The 16,867-nt window shown below is 43.9% G+C and overlaps 1 protein-coding gene across 2 annotated transcripts; it reads left to right on the top strand.

The window, feature by feature from the left end:
- Nucleotides 1-11,237: 11,237 nt before the first annotated feature.
- Nucleotides 11,238-13,187, top strand: LOC311321202 (C-signal-like; the record flags this gene model as incomplete). 2 transcript variants are annotated; one of them, XM_084453145.1, is made up of 7 exons in its annotated part: nucleotides 11,238-11,263; nucleotides 11,442-11,561; nucleotides 11,665-11,713; nucleotides 12,098-12,285; nucleotides 12,530-12,685; nucleotides 12,817-12,927; nucleotides 13,064-13,187. In XM_084453145.1, 6 exons carry the CDS (start codon nucleotides 11,484-11,486, stop codon nucleotides 13,175-13,177), a joined length of 696 nt encoding a protein of 231 aa, XP_084309271.1. In that variant the 3' UTR covers nucleotides 13,178-13,187. The 2 variants fall into 2 exon arrangements, with proteins under 2 accessions (XP_084309271.1, XP_084309270.1); XM_084453144.1 differs by lacking the exon at nucleotides 11,238-11,263 and having other exon boundaries at nucleotides 11,415-11,561.
- Nucleotides 13,188-16,867: the final 3,680 nt, after the last annotated feature.

Below are 16,867 nucleotides of genomic sequence, written 5' to 3'. Positions count from 1 at the left end.
CAAGCTCTACTCTCTGCAGATGTAGAAAGTACATTGTTTTAGTGACTTAGTCCTCTTGACCCCGTTCAGGGGCATAGGGCGTCCACCAGAGCTCTCCATCTCTCTCTCTTCTGGGCCTGGGCTTCCTGCCAGCTCACTCCAATGTTCTTCAGGTCTTGGAGTGTGGAGCGTCTCCAGGTTTCTTGGCCAACCCTGTTTCCTCTTTCCCTGTGGATTGCAGTCCAGGGTCTGTCTCGTGATGTTATTTGAGTCCTTCCTAAGGGTGTGACCTATCTTAATTCCACTTTCTCCTTTTGACGGTGGTAGCTATGTCGTCCTGGTTTGTGATCCCTCACAGCTCCTCATTTATGGTCTTGATGGGCCACCATAGCTTGAGGATGTAACGCAGGCATTTGTTAACAAGAACCTGGATCTTTCTTGAGAGGCCCTCGGTTGTCTTCAACATATCGGAGCCGTAGAGCAGGACGGTCTTCACGTTGGCCCATGGATCTCAGGGAAAATAACAAAAATAGGCCTAGTTAAATACAAATGTACAGTAAACATATCAAAATATACAAAGGGTAAGAATGAATAAACAAGTCTAAATAGGTTGCCTAGTAATGCAAACATATGTTGAGCCTACTGTAAATTGTGCAAAATACAACATATCTAGAAATCAAGCTTCAGGGTCTTGATAGTGTCCTTTTTGTATTCGTTTCTTGGATTTGAATGGAGCGTCTCTGCCCTCACACTTTGTTTGATAGGTTCAGTCGTCGTTCATATTCTGTAATAGTAATTAGTAATTGTAATTAGTAAAAATTGTTATCTGTGAATCCCTGTCTCTGTGCTTCATTTAGTTGAAGGCTCGTGTGTAGGAAACATTATGGCTATAGTTCCTGTGGAAGTCCCTAGGCGGCGCTGTCGCTCCACTACCACTCACTACACTGGCGCTGTCCGCAGCATCAGTGAGCAGAGACGGTGGTGAGTGGAGAGCATGGATGTATTGGTGGAGAGGTATGACGTTAAGGCTAAAAAGTTAGCATTTCCGCCATTGTGGGGTGCAGTCCAAAAATGCCCAAAACAACTCACAGAATAGTTTTGTTCTAAAAGTTCAAATACATTATTGAAGATGAGCAATAGGCCTATGCTTAAAGGGCATTTCAACAAAGTTTTGTGTTGGAGTGTTATTGTAAATTTTGACACAAGGTTTTCATTTTTACTGCAAATGTAGAAAATTATTATTATTCTTTTCTTCTTCTTCTTATTACTACTACTACTACTGTAGCCTACTATGAACTATGCTGAGTATTGCATTAACTATGTTGAGTATTCCATTATATTAATCAGCCTAGACTGTGAAAATCCACCCATTGTGATGTAACAAAAGACAGCTACATTTGCCGATGTAACAAAAGAAATCTATTATCTTATGAGTGTCCACTTCTACCTGCCCAAGCACATTCGGATAACGCCAGCAGCATGTCTAGATTAGCTCGTGTAGTTGTTTTCATAACCTTTCTATTTTCACAACAGATTTATTTTACTTCAATCTACGAGACGGTCAGTGATGTTGAGGGAGCTGTGAAGATCTTTGACACGGCGTTTAACTCTCAAACTTCTGAGACAGACGTTTGGGATAGGGATGTAAGTAGGCCTATAATAGCTAATGTTGGTGTGTAGATAATTCTATAAATATATATTTCGGAGGCCTGTAGAAGAAATGTAAAATCCAGCGCGGGCCAGTATATCCATGTAATGGCGGCGACGGGGCACTGAGAATGCAGCTTCTAAAAAATCTATTTTCTGCCGCGAAACGGTTGTTTTCATCAATCTGTCTTTATGAATCGCTAGTTGTGCTTACATAGAGCGAGGGCTTGTTGTGGTTTTTCATATGCCTCTGTAATATGATCTTTAGAAACGTCTTTAGAAAGGAAATTCACCACTTGCTCCGGCACGCATGCGCACAGCGCGCAAACTGGCTATTCTCCGTTACGTCTGTAGGCTACACTCGCGGCTGTTATAGTAGTAACTACAATGCAATTACATTTAGTCTACATTACATTACATTACAGTCATTTAGCAGACCCTTTTTATCCAAAGGATTTAGCGTAGTCAGTGTAGCTCTACTGTTACTCACCAGGGGTGCGTTTCCCAGAGGCATCGTAGCGCAACGTTCATCGTAAGAACGTCGTTAGGTCCCCCTCTAGGTGGCGATGCGTTTCCCAGAGCCTTCTTAGGCCAAGGTATACCTCTCCTCTGGAGGCTCTGCTCTACCAGGAGGCTCTGCTCAGGCATCTCTTCGGTCCAGCTGCTGGTACAGCCTGGTACCAGTTGTCTGCGTCTGCTGGTACAGTACAGACTGGTACCACTGGTGTGGTTCTGCTGGTACCGTTTTGAGCCGGTGGCGAAAGATGGGCAGCGACTCTGCTGTCCTGACGTCAGTGGTCAGTTTGTTCCACCTAACCTTGCATCACCAGGCTCTCTTCAATGGAGAACTTGGTTTCTCTGTTCGCTGGTTTCACTGTTTCTGTACATTACATTACAGTACATTACAGTCATTTAGCAGACACTTTTATCCAAAGTGACTAACAATAATTGCATTTAACGTAGGAAAAGCCAATGTACTACTTCTTGCCTGAACTCACAAGTGCATCTTCTTTCTAAAACAGGTGACTAAGAGCATAATCTAGTGCTGAAGGCAAAGTGCAATGTACTGGTGTTTACATTTCCATTAGGTCCTGTAGCTCTAGGCTGTACGTATTCAGCAATGACGTACAGTATGCAACATTGGTCAATTACACAACAACATTAGTCCCCCAATATCATTACCGAAATATTGATATTGTAGAAGAAGTTCAGTTAATCTGGCATCCTTGTCATTATCATCATGAATCAGTCTCATCACAACAGTTCTGATAACCCCAATGGGAGATGGGAAATGTAGTCTGTGATAACAGTTTTTTTTTTCCTATACAGCCAGTGGAGGCCACAGATGATGTCCTTTCGGAGCGGTTCAGGCCGGACACTGTGCAGGATGGATTTTCCACGGTGCCAGCTGTAGAGGAGGAGCCCCCCTCCAACCTGGCAACCCTCAGTTATGAGGTATGAGGCATGTCGTGCCTGATGCATGTAGGATGGAGCTGTTCCTTCCATTGCCCTGTAGGCTAGCACAAAACAGAGGGACAAAAAAGAGACCAAAAGTAATGGGAAAAAAAGGAATAAAAATGAATGGGAGTGACAAAAAAACAACCAACATAGAACTGAATATAGTTGCAAGGATCAAAATGATAAATTATATTATTATGTCAGTATTAAATAGTCCCTCAGTTGCTTTCTAAAAGCTGTCTGAGAAGACGATCTCAGTGATAGTGATAGAGTTTTGGACCTCTAAATTTAATGTTGAATTGATGGCGTGATGTTCGACAGAAAGGTAGGTGAAGTAGATGCCTAGTTGGTTATTAATGGACCAATTAATGTCAACTTCAGGAAAAGTGCCACTAAAATGCTTCTTTGATTAATACAGGATGGGAGCCATCACGATACCCTCGATTCTGCTCTAGAGCATTCTGCTGGAGTATGTAACGGTATGTGTTATGTCCAAACATTTTGAAAGTGTTGAGATATGCTAGCCTTCATTTATGTGCACTTTGTCACTAATTCACTCATTCTGTGTCTATAGGATCTCTGGAGGCACAGGCGTGCACAACACAGGACATGCACAGCTCTGTCATGGCAGTGAAATGGAGGCCAGGGTCCAGGTTAAGAGTGCTTTGGATCATTCTTCGGCTCATAGTCATCAAGGATATCACTAGCATGGTTTTCAAGCTTCCATGGAGCAGCATCCTCCTGAGAATCAGAGAGGTGGTGCATGGAAGGCATCGGGTTCCCTTCTCCCAGCTGTACGTGGCCGGTCTGCTCTACATACTTTTTTGTGAAGGGTATTTGGACTTGCTCCCTTTTGTCGTGCCGGAATGGACCGCTCTCAAGGACATAGTCATAGAGGTCATCGTTAGTATCGTCCTTAAGTTGTCGTGGAGATGCACCCTGAGAGCAGGACAAAAGGTGAGCCTTGCATTTAGCAAGTTGATCAACAGCCATCTGGAGCGCCACGACCTGCCCCTCAACACAGAGAAGCACCAGCAGGACACCCTGAAGCAGCTCCTTCAAAAACAAGAGAAGGCCCTGAACGTTCAGGTGAGCCAGCTGTATCTTAACCTCACTTTGGGAGATTCTTGTCTTTTCATTTCAATATTTTGAACCTTAAAACAATGAATTGTGGCGTCCGTGGTCCTGCGACAGAGCTGCGTCCGTCGCGTCATGGGCAGGAGGAGGCGGGAGAAGTTGAAGGCGGAGGCACGCTCGGCCGAGCGCCTCAGGAAGCTGGATGTTGCCAAGAGCAAGAGGATCATGCAGCTGCAGCACAGGATCAATGAGCAGGTGAGCACTGTGGCTGTGAATATGGATGTTTATTAGGAGCTAAGTTAACATATTTGTACCCAAGCTGAATCTTGATTTGAGAGGTAGAGAGGTAAAAAAAACATAATGAAATGATATTAAACGCCAAGAAATTGTCAAAGTTCAACTGATCCCCCACTTACACAACAGAGCACGATGACAGGAAATATTACAAACCTTGGCTTTATTAGTAACATTTTTAAAATACTACAACAGTACAATCCTACCACCAAGTAAAGAAAGCACCACAATCACTAGCCTACTTAAAATAGCCTACTAGGGGCCTACCTAAATGAACTAGCCTACTATTGGTGCATTCAAGACAACTCGGGACTCAGGAACTCCAACTTGTGAAAAACGAATTGAACGCTCGTCCAATTCAGGATAACAAATCGGGAACTTGGTATTATTTTGAGTCCCGAGTTGACGTCACAACATGGCGGCATAGTTTCAGTTTATTCAGTTTATTTTTTTACAGGGACAATGCACACCAATCAATAATTTTAGGAACATTTTAGTTAATGAGCACTCATAGTAAATGTGCCAGTGTTAGCTGAGTAGCTAGTATATATAACGTTGACTATCAGAATTTATTTGTTATAAAGTGGTTGTTGACGTTTTGTAATGTAATTTGATGTCTGATTGTGCAATATATGTTTGTATTCTATATATGTCTCTCTGATTATAGCAATATGTGGACTTTAACAGCTATTTTACTGGTGAAATTAGTTAGCCAGCTGTTTTGCTGGCTAACATAACGTAGCTAACGTTTGCTAGCTCAGAGCTAGCTAGTTTCGTTACTTACTTTTTTCGTTAAAATCGTCATGAATGCAATGACGTTGGGGGTCAGGATTCCCAACTTGGGAATTCCTGAGTCCTGCATTGTCTTGAACGCACCATATGTCCTGTCACACAGCGCGTCACACACAAGTCTTTTAGCCTGCTTTTACATCCCCTGTGATACTTAGCTTGAAGTAGGCTAGTATGTCGCATTCGTATGCATACTGCATTCAAAGTACCTACTTCATAAGGGCAGCTGTAATACGTACTAGCAGTAAAAAGAATAAGTATGCGATTTGGAACAAAGCCAGGGAGTTTTGCTGTGTCACATGGAAAGCTTGTGTGTCTTCCCACAGTATAAGGAGAACAGAGCGCTCAGTGAGAGGCTGCGAGGCCTGGAGAGAGGGGTGGAGAGACTGGGAGGTCTGGAGAGAGAGGTGGAGAGACTGCGAGGCCTGGAGACGTCCCGGGCTGCTGATCGCCTGGGGAGAGAGGTGGCCCACCGGGAGACACGATACGGTCTAAAGAAAAGTCTGTTCTACACAGAGCTCAAAAACAGCACCTTGGAGCACTCACTCACCTCCACAGAGAGAGAGATACTTGGGTAGGAGCAAATGCATGTGGATGCACCTTCTCAATTCTTGCCAAATTATATGATGATAATGAGAGTTTCTGTCTGTTTATTAAGGTTGAAGGAAGAGATCAATGCTCAAAAACAGGGGAGAGCAGCGGAGCGCCTGGAAATACTCAGACTGAGGGAGGAGAGAGACGGTCTAAAGAAAAGTCTGATACAGACAAAGATCCAGAACAGCAACCTACAGAGCTCACTTGTCTCCACAGAGAGGGAGATACTTGGGTAGGAGCAAATGCATCTGGACAGGGCCGCCGCCAGGGGGGGTGACCGCCAGGCAGGAACTTTATTTTCATTCTAGCGCTGCCGCGACTCAGTGTCGGGGGGGGGGCGTTTCGGGGGGAGACAGAGGCGTGTCGGGGGGGGGGGCTCGCAATGCCTATTTCGCACAGGGCCTCTCATATATCCCAGACGGCCCTGCACCTGGATGCACCTTCTCAATTCTTGTCAAATGATTTGATGGTAATGAGAGTTTGTCTGTTTATTAAGGTTGAAGGAAGAGATCAATGCCCATGAAAAACAGGGGAGAGAGGCAGAGCGCCTGGACACATTCAGACTGAGGGAGAGAGACGGTCTAAAGAAAAGGCTGATACAGACAGAGCTCAAAAACAGCACCTTGGAGCGCTTACTCACCTCCACAGAGAGGGAGATACTTGGGTAGGAGCAAATGCATCTGGATGCACTTTCTCAATTCTTGCCAAATGATGTGATGGTAATGAGAGTTTTTGTCTGTTTATTAAGGTTGAAGGAAGAGATCAATGTCCATCAAAAACAGGGGAGAGAGGCAGAGCTCCTGTTGACATTCAGACTGCAGCGCTCAATTGCCTCCACAGAGAGAGAGATACTTGGGTAGGAGCAAATGTGGATGCATCTTCTCAATTCTTGCCAAATGATTTGATGGTAATGAGAGTTTCTGTCTGTTTATTTAGGTTGAAGGAAGAGTTCAATGCCCATGAAAAACAGGGGAGAGAGGCAGAGCGCCTGGAAATACTCAGACTGAGGGAGGAGAGAGACGGTCTAAAGAAAAGTCTGATACACACAGAGCGCAAAAACAGCACCTTGGAGCGCTCACTCACCTTCACAGAGAGGGAGATTCTTGGGTAGGAGCAAATGCATCTGGACAGGGCCGCCGCTAGTGGGGGGGCAAAAGGTGCGATCGCCCCGGGCCTCGCGCTTTAGAGGGCCTCACGGCAGGCAGTAACTTTATTTTCATTCTAGCGCTGCCACGACTCAGAGCCGTGTCGGGGGGGGGGGGGGCTGGCGTTTCGGATGGGAGACAGAGGCGTGTCGAGGGGGGGGGCCTTTCCGGGGGTACACAGAGCCATCTCTGGGGGGGGGCTCGCAATGCCTATTTCGCACAGGGCCTCTCATATATCCCAGACAGCCATGCACCTAGATGTACCTTCTCAATTCTTGTCAAATGACTTGATGATAATGAGAGTTTGTCTTTATTAAGGTTGAAGGAAGAGATCAATGCCCATCAAAAACAGGGGAGAGAGGCAGAGCGCCTGTTGACATTCAGACTGAGGGAGGAGAGAGACGGTCTGAAAGAAAGTCTGTTACACACAGAGATCCAGAACAACATCCTGCAGCGCTCACTTGTCTCCACAGACAGAGAGATACTTGGGTAGGAGCAAATGTGGATGCATCTTCTCAATTCTTGCCAAATGATTTGATGGTAATGAGAGTTTCTGTCTGTTTATTAAGGTTGAAGGAAGAGATTAATGCCCATCAAAAACAGGGGAGAGAGGCAGAGCGCCTGGACACATTCAGACTGAGGGAGAGAGACAGTCTAAAGAAAAGGCTGATACAGACAGAGCTCAAAAACAGCACCTTGGAGCGCTCACTCACCTCCACAGAGAGGGAGATACTTGGGTAGGAGCAAATGCATCTGGATGCACTTTCTCAATTCTTGCCAAATGATGTGATGGTAATGAGAGTTTTTGTCTGTTTATTAAGGTTGAAGGAAGAGATCAATGCTCAAAAACAGCTCATTGGCCACCAAGAACTCGAGGGAAAGTGAACAAGAGAAAAACTAGTAGGGGATAACCACAGAGATCTATTGTTCAAATGCATTTAATTTGGGAAGTAAACATTATATTACATTACATTACACTCACTTAGCTGACACTTTTATAAAAATAAAAAAAAAATAACGTAGGAAAAGCCAATGTACTACTTGCCAGAACTCACAAGTGCATCTCCTTTCTAAAACAAGTGACTAAGTGCATAGTCTCGTGCTGAAGGCAAAGTGCAGAATAGCAAACAAAAAATATAATAGGCGCCTAAGAGGTAGGATCGTGGTACTACTGTATCTCTTGAAGAAGTGAGTTTTGAGCCTGTGGCAAAAGATGGGCAGCGACTCTGCTGTCCTGATGTCAGTGGGCAGTTCATTACATCACTGCAGGGCCAGGACAGTTAAGAGCCGTGACCTTATCGATCGACCGCTGGAGCCTCGGAGTGACGAGGCAACCACTCACCCCAAGGTAACACAGCATAGTGGTTGGGAGGGAGTGTAGGGTTTGACTATGGCCTGGAGGTAGGAGAGAGCTGTTTAATTCATTGCCCTATAGGATAGTCCCAGAGTCTGGATGCAAGCTGCTACAGGGAGCCAGTGTAGAGAACAGAGAATGGAAGTTTGTGGGAGAACTTAGGTGGTTGAACACCAGGCGAGCAGCAGCTTTCTGGACAAGTTCCAGGGGTTTAATGGCCGAGGCAGGGCTGCCCCAGCCAGGAGGGAGTTGCACTAGTCCAAACGCGAGATGACAAGGGCCTACATGAGCACCTCGGTACATGCATTTTCCCTTTACTACTCCTTTAATATAGTGATAGTATACATCTTATAGTAGAAGAATGAGGAAAAAACAAAAAATTGATGAGTGGAAGATTTTTTATTTTATTTCAGTCAACTAAAATTAATCGTTTTAAAACAAAAAGTTTATATATTCTCACACCTAGTTTTCATTTTTTCGTTAGTTTTCGTTAACTATAATCACCTTGATCCAGGCCCTTCTCATCTCCCGCCTGGATTACTGCAACTCCCTCCTTGCTGGGGCCATGGCGTTAGCCATTAAACCTGTGGAATTTGTCCAGAAAGCGGCTCTGTGCCTGGACTTCAACCACCCACAAAGTTTTTTCACACAACCTCCCTTCTCCGTTCTCTACACTGACTCCCTGTAGCAGCTTACATCCAGTTTAAAACTCTGGTACTAGCCTGCTGGGCAATGAAAGGAACAGCTCCCTCCTACCTCCAGGCCATGATCAAACCCTACACTCCCGCCTGACCACTACACTCTGCTACCTCGGGAGGACTGGTCGCCCGGTCACTGCGAGGCCCCTATAGTCAAATGACGCGGTCACGGCTCTTCTCTGTCCAGGCCCCACAGTGGTGGAATGAACTACCCACTGACGTCAGGAGAGTCGCAGCACATCTTTCGCTGCAGGCTCAAAACAGACCTCTTCAAGAGGTACAGTACTACCAGGAGTAGTACTGTACCAAGCACCTATTCTATTTTTAGTTTGCTATTCTTCACTTTGCCTTCAGCACTAGATTATGCTCTTGGTCACTTGTTTTAGAAAGGTGATGCACTTGTGAGTTCTGGCAACTACTTTAAATGCAATTATTGTAAGTATCTTTGGATAAGTGTCAGCTAAATGACTGTAATATATTGTAATGTAGCTAGCTAGCTAAGTTTTAAGTGGATTAATTGGAAGGCCACAACATATTGACATCATGTTCATACAAATCAAAACATTCACTGATTTTGTGTTTTGTGGATTGGTGTATTGCTGTTTTGAAATAAATCATTTTCATCTGGATATGTTTCACTAATAGGATAAAGATGATCACTTAGAATAACTTTGTATTGACCGGTCATGGCTCTACACTTTCAGTATCCAAGTGGTTTCACACTATGGACGTGTGGGGGAGCATGTGGTGTACACTAAGAGAATGGTATTGACCTGAATGCTTCAGGCGGTTCACATTCATTTGGGGATTTATGGTTTCTGTGTTCATATAAGAGCAGTTAAAACAGATCAGTCAAATTTGGCCTTGAACACTATAAAACGGGGGCTCATTTTAGACCTAGAACCCGGGTAACCCAGGTGAGTTGTGGCTGTGGGTGTGTATGGGGATGTTTTCCATCTGCTGGATGAACATAATATTGTCTTACCCATTCATTTCCTATAGCGGGTCATTTTACCCATTCAATTCCTATGGCGGGTCATTTTAAACCCAGAACAGCACCCTGATCAGCTTGGTCTCACACTACAACAGATTCAGCTTCATCAAGGTGATCAATATTTCATCTGCAACATGCATTTTCAAGTTGGCCATATAGAACTGCTAAACTAAAAAAGCACACATTCAACAATTGTACATGCTGACGAAAAGCATCACAGGCAGAGGTCTGTGCTCCCTGAGCGCTATTCTAGTTATTGTCATGTTTCTGTAACACTATTTAACTGGCCACCCGAAGACCTTCATCAACATGCAATGATAGCAGTCAACCACATAGTGGCGGTGTTGCACAGAGCTCAACTAGAAGACCTCAAACTGTAAGCAGAGGATGCAGATTATCAGATTATAAACACTATGAAGAGTGAAGATGTTCTTCTGAAACTCACACAGACCTAGGCCTGGTCTCCTACTGGTACACTGGGCTCCTCCAGATACACTGGTCTCTACTGGTACACTGCACTCACAGAAATATTTAAGCCTAACTTTTAAGATTTATGTAATTTAATTGCATGACAAATTTCCATGAATTTGCTTTAGGTAGTTTTAACATAAATGTACCTAATAAACTTTACATGATGCATATTTGTCAGTGTAATAAAACCTATTTATTTGAAATGCATAATCACCAGGTTTATGTATTCAGTATAAATAAAGTCTATTTGCTTTAAATGCATAATAATCAGATTATGTATTCAAAATACATAACGTATATTTGTTTGAAATGCATAATAATCAGGTTATCTATTCAAGATTAATAATATATTTGTTTGAAATACATAATAATGAGGCAGGATGCAACCCTTGAATTGGGACAGACCCGTGGACACAGGGGTCAGGCTCATTTACGAAATTGGACCCAGGAGTGGAGCTACTCGGATGGCGCTGACTGGGCGAGCTCCGCATATCGCAATACTCCTGCTCGGGTATGCTCGGGTATGCTCGCCTGGAGGCTCGCGGGCGAGCAGGGCATGGAGGTATAATATAACGGGCATGGAGGTATAATATAACGGGCACGGAGGTATCATATAACGGGCATGGAGGTATAATATAAATAGGGGAACTGCTCAACGCTCGCTGTGAGCTTTTGATGACGTGGAGCGGAGTTCCCGCCCCCCACCCTCCAGACGATCCATCCTAGCATCATCCGGATAGAAAACGTGACACAACACCACCCGGTAGGGATGCAAAACACTACATAATAATACCGCTAAAAGTGATGAAACTGTAGCCACGGCCTCCAACAGATTGCTTTCCTGTTCTGTTTTTCCATGGTTTCAATCAGCTACAGACGGCACTGAGATCGGTGTACTGCGATAATAGGCTACCATGAGTTTTAATTTCAGCAAATGCCAGTCTGTCCTGATAACAGGGGCGAGCAGAGGCCTCGGTCTGCAGATGGTTAAAGAACTGGCGAGGAGTGATCAGCGACCCAAAACAATAATAGCGACTGCTCGCAATCCCAGCGCTTCAGAGGTAACTAAGCGTAGTCGAGCCTAATATCGCTACATAGAAACATTGGTGTAACTTCAGGCTGATTTGAAGAATGAGAATTCACACGACATTGCTCTCATTTTAGGATCTACAAGAACTTAATTCCTACCCAGGTGTTTACATTGTGCCACTCGGTGAGTAAGTAGTTAGAGCTAACTTAGTCTCGGTGAGTAAGTAGAGCCAAGTCTCATCAACAGGAGCCAAACTAAGTGTTTTTTTATTGTTTGTTTTTTTAGCTTCGCTGTAGTTCACAAACTTGTCTCAAGTGTTCATGATTAGTAGCATATGGTCTTTGCAAATCACCTGTGTAGCTATGCCACCGTTATCACAGTAGGTGGCGTCAGCACGTTGCAACAAAGCAACGTGGCCAACTTGCTCATGGCTCAGGCTACAGAAACCTGATCGAATAATACTTTGTTTTTTAACTGCAGATGTGTGACCAGTCTCATACTACTTTGAAGTGTTCTAAGTTTGTTTATTTGTTTACTGTGTTTTATCTGTTTGTGTGTCCCTTTCAGATGTTACCAGCCAGCCCAGCATTAACACAGCACTGCAAGAGGTGATGTCCATAGTGGGGGAAGATGGGCTCAACTGTCTCATCAATAACGCAGCCATCAACATCTCCACTGACTTGAACACTGTCACGCCTGAGGCCATGATGAAGACGTTTGAGAGCAACACAGTAGCCCCTTTGTTCATCACCAAGGTAAATGAGGTTGGGTCTCATGCGGAGGACACTGAAAGATAATTGTGTTCTAGGATAATCTCCTTTGGTTCATATAGTGGTGTGTGTGTGCGTGTGTGTGGATGCTTCCATATACGAAAATAATACATACAATGAAGTGTTCTAAAGACACTGACAGATACTCAGTCTTATTGAAGTTAGCCCTGATTCATCTATAGATGGTATGGTTGACAGTATTGTTTGTGATTCCCACTGTCTCTCCCAGGCATTCCTGCCCCTGCTCCAGAGGGCTGCAGCCAGAGGGACAGGGATGGGGCTCCACAGAGCAGTGGTGATCAACATCTCCTCCATCCTGGGCTCAATCCAGAGCAACTGGGGCGCCGGGGCCATGTTCAAGAGCTATGCGTACAGAACCTCCAAGGTGAGAAGCTGTAGTTGGCTCCCACATGCACTTTTTGAACCCTGAGAGTTGCGAGTTGCTTAGGTCAGTCAGGTTAATTCATACACAGGGTGGATTCTGGGGTTCTTAATTTCTCTGCCTTATCGTCACAGGCGGCTCTGAACATGGTGACGAGGTGTCTGGCTAGTGACCTAGAGGCAGAGGGGGTCCTGTGTATGGCCCTGCACCCTGGATGGGTCCGCACTGACATGGGAGGCCCTAATGTAAGTGCTACATACTGTTGAGCCGTATTACAAACCTTTATTTGAGGTATTCAGACACCCTAGCAGAGTTTTGACAGGGTTCAACTGCGGTGCAAACAGCACATTTGTTGATGCTGAAGTCTTTGTTTCTGTCTAGGCGGGGCTCTCTGTGGAGGAGAGCATCTCATCAGTATTGGCAGTCGTGGCTGGTCTGACGGAGAAGGACCATGGAGGATTTCTAGAGTACTCTGGAAACAAACTGCCATGGTGAAGCTCACTGTGGTGAAAGGTTGAATGATACAGCTGCATTTCTGCTCCTTGGATTGGATGGTAGACAATATTTGTCTCAGATGGACAAAAAAAGTACAGATCTTAACATTTATTCAATCACATGTGGTATTCACTGGAAATTGTGTGTGTGTGTGTGATTTGGAGTGTTTTCCCTTTGAGATATGTAATGTCATATCTGTGATTGATTTTGTATATAGATAAAAATGGTGATACAGGTGACCCATGCAGCATGTGACCCCCACACACAATACTGGTTAATACATGAATAATGAAGGACTCCAAACAAAATTATTCCAATGCCATTCTAAAGTTTTATTCAATCCGTTCTCCCAAATGATATGGATGTGATTTTCTGTGTGTCCACTGGTGGGACAGAGTGTGACAGAACCCAGTATAATGAGGGGTCAGCAGAAACCCTGTAGGTAGGTAGGTAGGTGAAGCAGAGACTAGGGCCGAGCCATCTCTTCTGATGTGAGGCTGTCCAGGGCCCCGCTTTCTGTCAAGTTAAAAGAGTCTTAGCCTCCGTCCACACGTACACAGATATTTATGAAAACATTTTCCTCAACAAACACTTTTTTCTCTTCTTTTTGGCCTCCCGTCCACACATACACAGAGTTTTTGGTCACTGAAAACGCCTTCCAAGGTGGAGATCTGTAAAAACTCTGGTTTAAGTGGGAAAGGGTCAAATGGAGCTTTCGGGTCTCCTTTGCGCGCCGTTCTCTATTGCATGCGCCAGGAACAGTCTGAACTATGGCGGCTATTATGACTCTTTATATTTGGTCCATGTTGCTAGGCTTGATTAATGCATTAGAAATCAACCTGGCTTTACTCCACCACTACTACGCCGAGAGGAGAAGAGTAAATATAGCGCTAAATAGTTTTTATTCCACCTCTTCATAATGTTGCGAGGTCCAAAGTAGGACTACGCAGTAAACGTAGATTCTGGACAAGGCCCGGCAGATGCAAGCCTTAAAACCTTTTTATCTCCATCCTTTTATTGTCGTGTGGACGGTGATATTTTCCAAAAATCTGTTGGTGTGGAAGTGATTTTTTTTTTTTTTTTTACCGGAGGCCGGAAAATGCGTTTTTAGAAATATCCGTGTTCATGTGGATGTGGCCTTATTCATGAAGGTTAAAGGAGTAGTGAAGGGAAAACGCATGTTTAGCCCTGTTTTAAGGTTCCTTATGATCATATATAATGGTTCAGATCAAAACTAGCACTTTTGAGAAAGTCTGATAATTGCTCTAGGCTACCACCGTTTTGGTCATACAATGGATGTGGGTGGGCACCGTGAAAAATCATTCAAAAAACATGTTAAACTCACAATTTCAAAGAAAGAAACTCACGAGGTGTTAGTTGGCGTTCTAACATATAATTCGCCATAAAGTAAGATTCTAGTTCATCTGGAAAGGCTTTTTAAAATATTTAGCATAGAACTATTTTTGCAGCACGTACGTGTGTAAACTTCCGCAAACAAGGTAGCCTAGCAACATAAACAATAACAATAGCTACCGTAAGTAGTTTCACACTGACTTAAGCAATCACAAGGGCTGCATGTAACTGTCACAGGTGCATTGAGGTTTCAGCAGTTTTCACAAAACCAAAGACTAAACAATAAAACCAAGGTATACACTCGACAAGTGAAGAAGAAAAGACAGAGCTTATAAACTTACAGACTTACAAGATGGCACCGGAAACACCAGGGACTATGCACAGCTACAGCAAATGGAACAGACAAAGAACAAGATGGGAGCTACTGTACATGTAGGCTAGAAATACTGTACACATACTAACGAGGCAGATGGAAACCAATCAAACCATCAGTGGCACAAGTCTCTCAATCACAGCCAATTTAGCCAGTTGTAGTCCTAGGGTCCGCTATTGGGGCGGTGTTGCCAACAACAACAAGTACTGTACACATGTAAACATGTTGTCCCCCACCCATTATGCATGTTCCCTTGTGGTATCAAGCCCCCTGCTTCTCATTAGGCGTTTTTATACTGAGATCCCACTATATTGCCCTGTAGAAGACCCCTCAATTTTCTGGCTTTGTTTGTTTATAATGAACCAAAGAAAGACAGCATAATGTGTGATTTTATATAGCATGCCGGCAATCTGGAATCGAGAGGCATGACCCTTGGACGCAACATTCACTAGTTGTTAAACAAATCCATGCACCTGTATGGTCAAAAGTCCTATAATGAATGTTGAAATACAGACATATCTGGTGCTACTAATGTCACATCATTTGTATCAATGATTGACCAAAGTAAGCTCCCTACAAACCATGGTAGAGTGAATAAGAGTACAATAACGTCTCTATCTAGTGGGCAAACAAGTCCATGCTCCTGTATGGTCTAAAGTCATATACTGTAATGAATGTTGAAATACAGACATATCTAGCTCTACTAAACACCTCAAGCTCTACTCTCTGCAGATGTAGAAAGTACATTGTTTTAGTGACTTAGTCCTCTTGACCCCGTTCAGGGGCATAGGGCGTCCACCAGAGCTCTCCATCTCTCTCTCTTCTGGGCCTGGGCTTCCTGCCAGATCACTCCAATGTTCTTCAGGTCTTGGAGTGTGGAGCGTCTCCAGGTTTCTTGGCCAACCCTGTTTCCTCTTTCCCTGTGGATTGCAGTCCAGGGTCTGTCTCGTGATGTTATTTGAGTCCTTCCTAAGGGTGTGACCTATCTTAATTCCACTTTCTCCTTTTGACGGTGGTAGCTATGTCGTCCTGGTTTGTGATCCCTCACAGCTCCTCATTTATGGTCTTGATGGGCCACCATAGCTTGAGGATGTAACGCAGGCATTTGTTAACAAGAACCTGGATCTTTCTTGAGAGGCCCTCGGTTGTCTTCAACATATCGGAGCCGTAGAGCAGGACGGTCTTCACGTTGGCCCATGGATCTCAGGGAAAATAACAAATATAGGCCTAGTTAAATACAAATGTACAGTAAACATATCAAAATATACAAAGGGTAAGAATGAATAAACAAGTCTAAATAGGTTGCCTAGTAATGCAAACATATGTTGAGCCTACTGTAAATTGTGCAAAATACAACATATCTAGAAATCAAGCTTCAGGGTCTTGATAGTGTCCTTTTTGTATTCGTTTCTTGGATTTGAATGGAGCGTCTCTGCCCTCACACTTTGTTTGATAGGTTCAGTCGTCGTTCATATTTTGTAATAATAAAATTGTTATCTGTGAATCCCTGTCTCTGTGCTTCATTTAGTTGAAGGCTCGTGTGTAGGAAACATTATGGCTATAGTTCCTGTGGAAGTCCCTAGGCGGCGCTGTCGCTCCACTACCACTCACTACACTGGCGCTGTCCGCAGCATCAGTGAGCAGAGACGGTGGTGAGTGGAGAGCATGGATGTATTGGTGGAGAGGTATGACGTTAAGGCTAAAAAGTTAGCATTTCCGCCATTGTGGGGTGCAGTCCAAAAATGCCCAAAACAACTCACAGAATAGTTTTGTTCTAAAAGTTCAAATACATTATTGAAGATGAGCAATAGGCCTATGCTTAAAGGGCATTTCAACAAAGTTTTGTGTTGGAGTGTTATTGTAAATTGTAATTTTTACTGCAAATGTAGAAAATTATTCTTCTTATTTACTTATTATTATTATTATTATTACTACTACTACTACTGTAGCCTACTATGAACTAT

The sequence above is a fragment of the Borostomias antarcticus genome (assembly GCF_949987555.1).
Source record: "Borostomias antarcticus genome assembly, chromosome: 18".
NCBI classification, from domain to species: domain Eukaryota; kingdom Metazoa; phylum Chordata; class Actinopteri; order Stomiiformes; family Stomiidae; genus Borostomias; species Borostomias antarcticus.
Note: the sequence above shows the minus strand (reverse complement) of the source record. Positions and strands in the feature narration are given on the sequence as shown.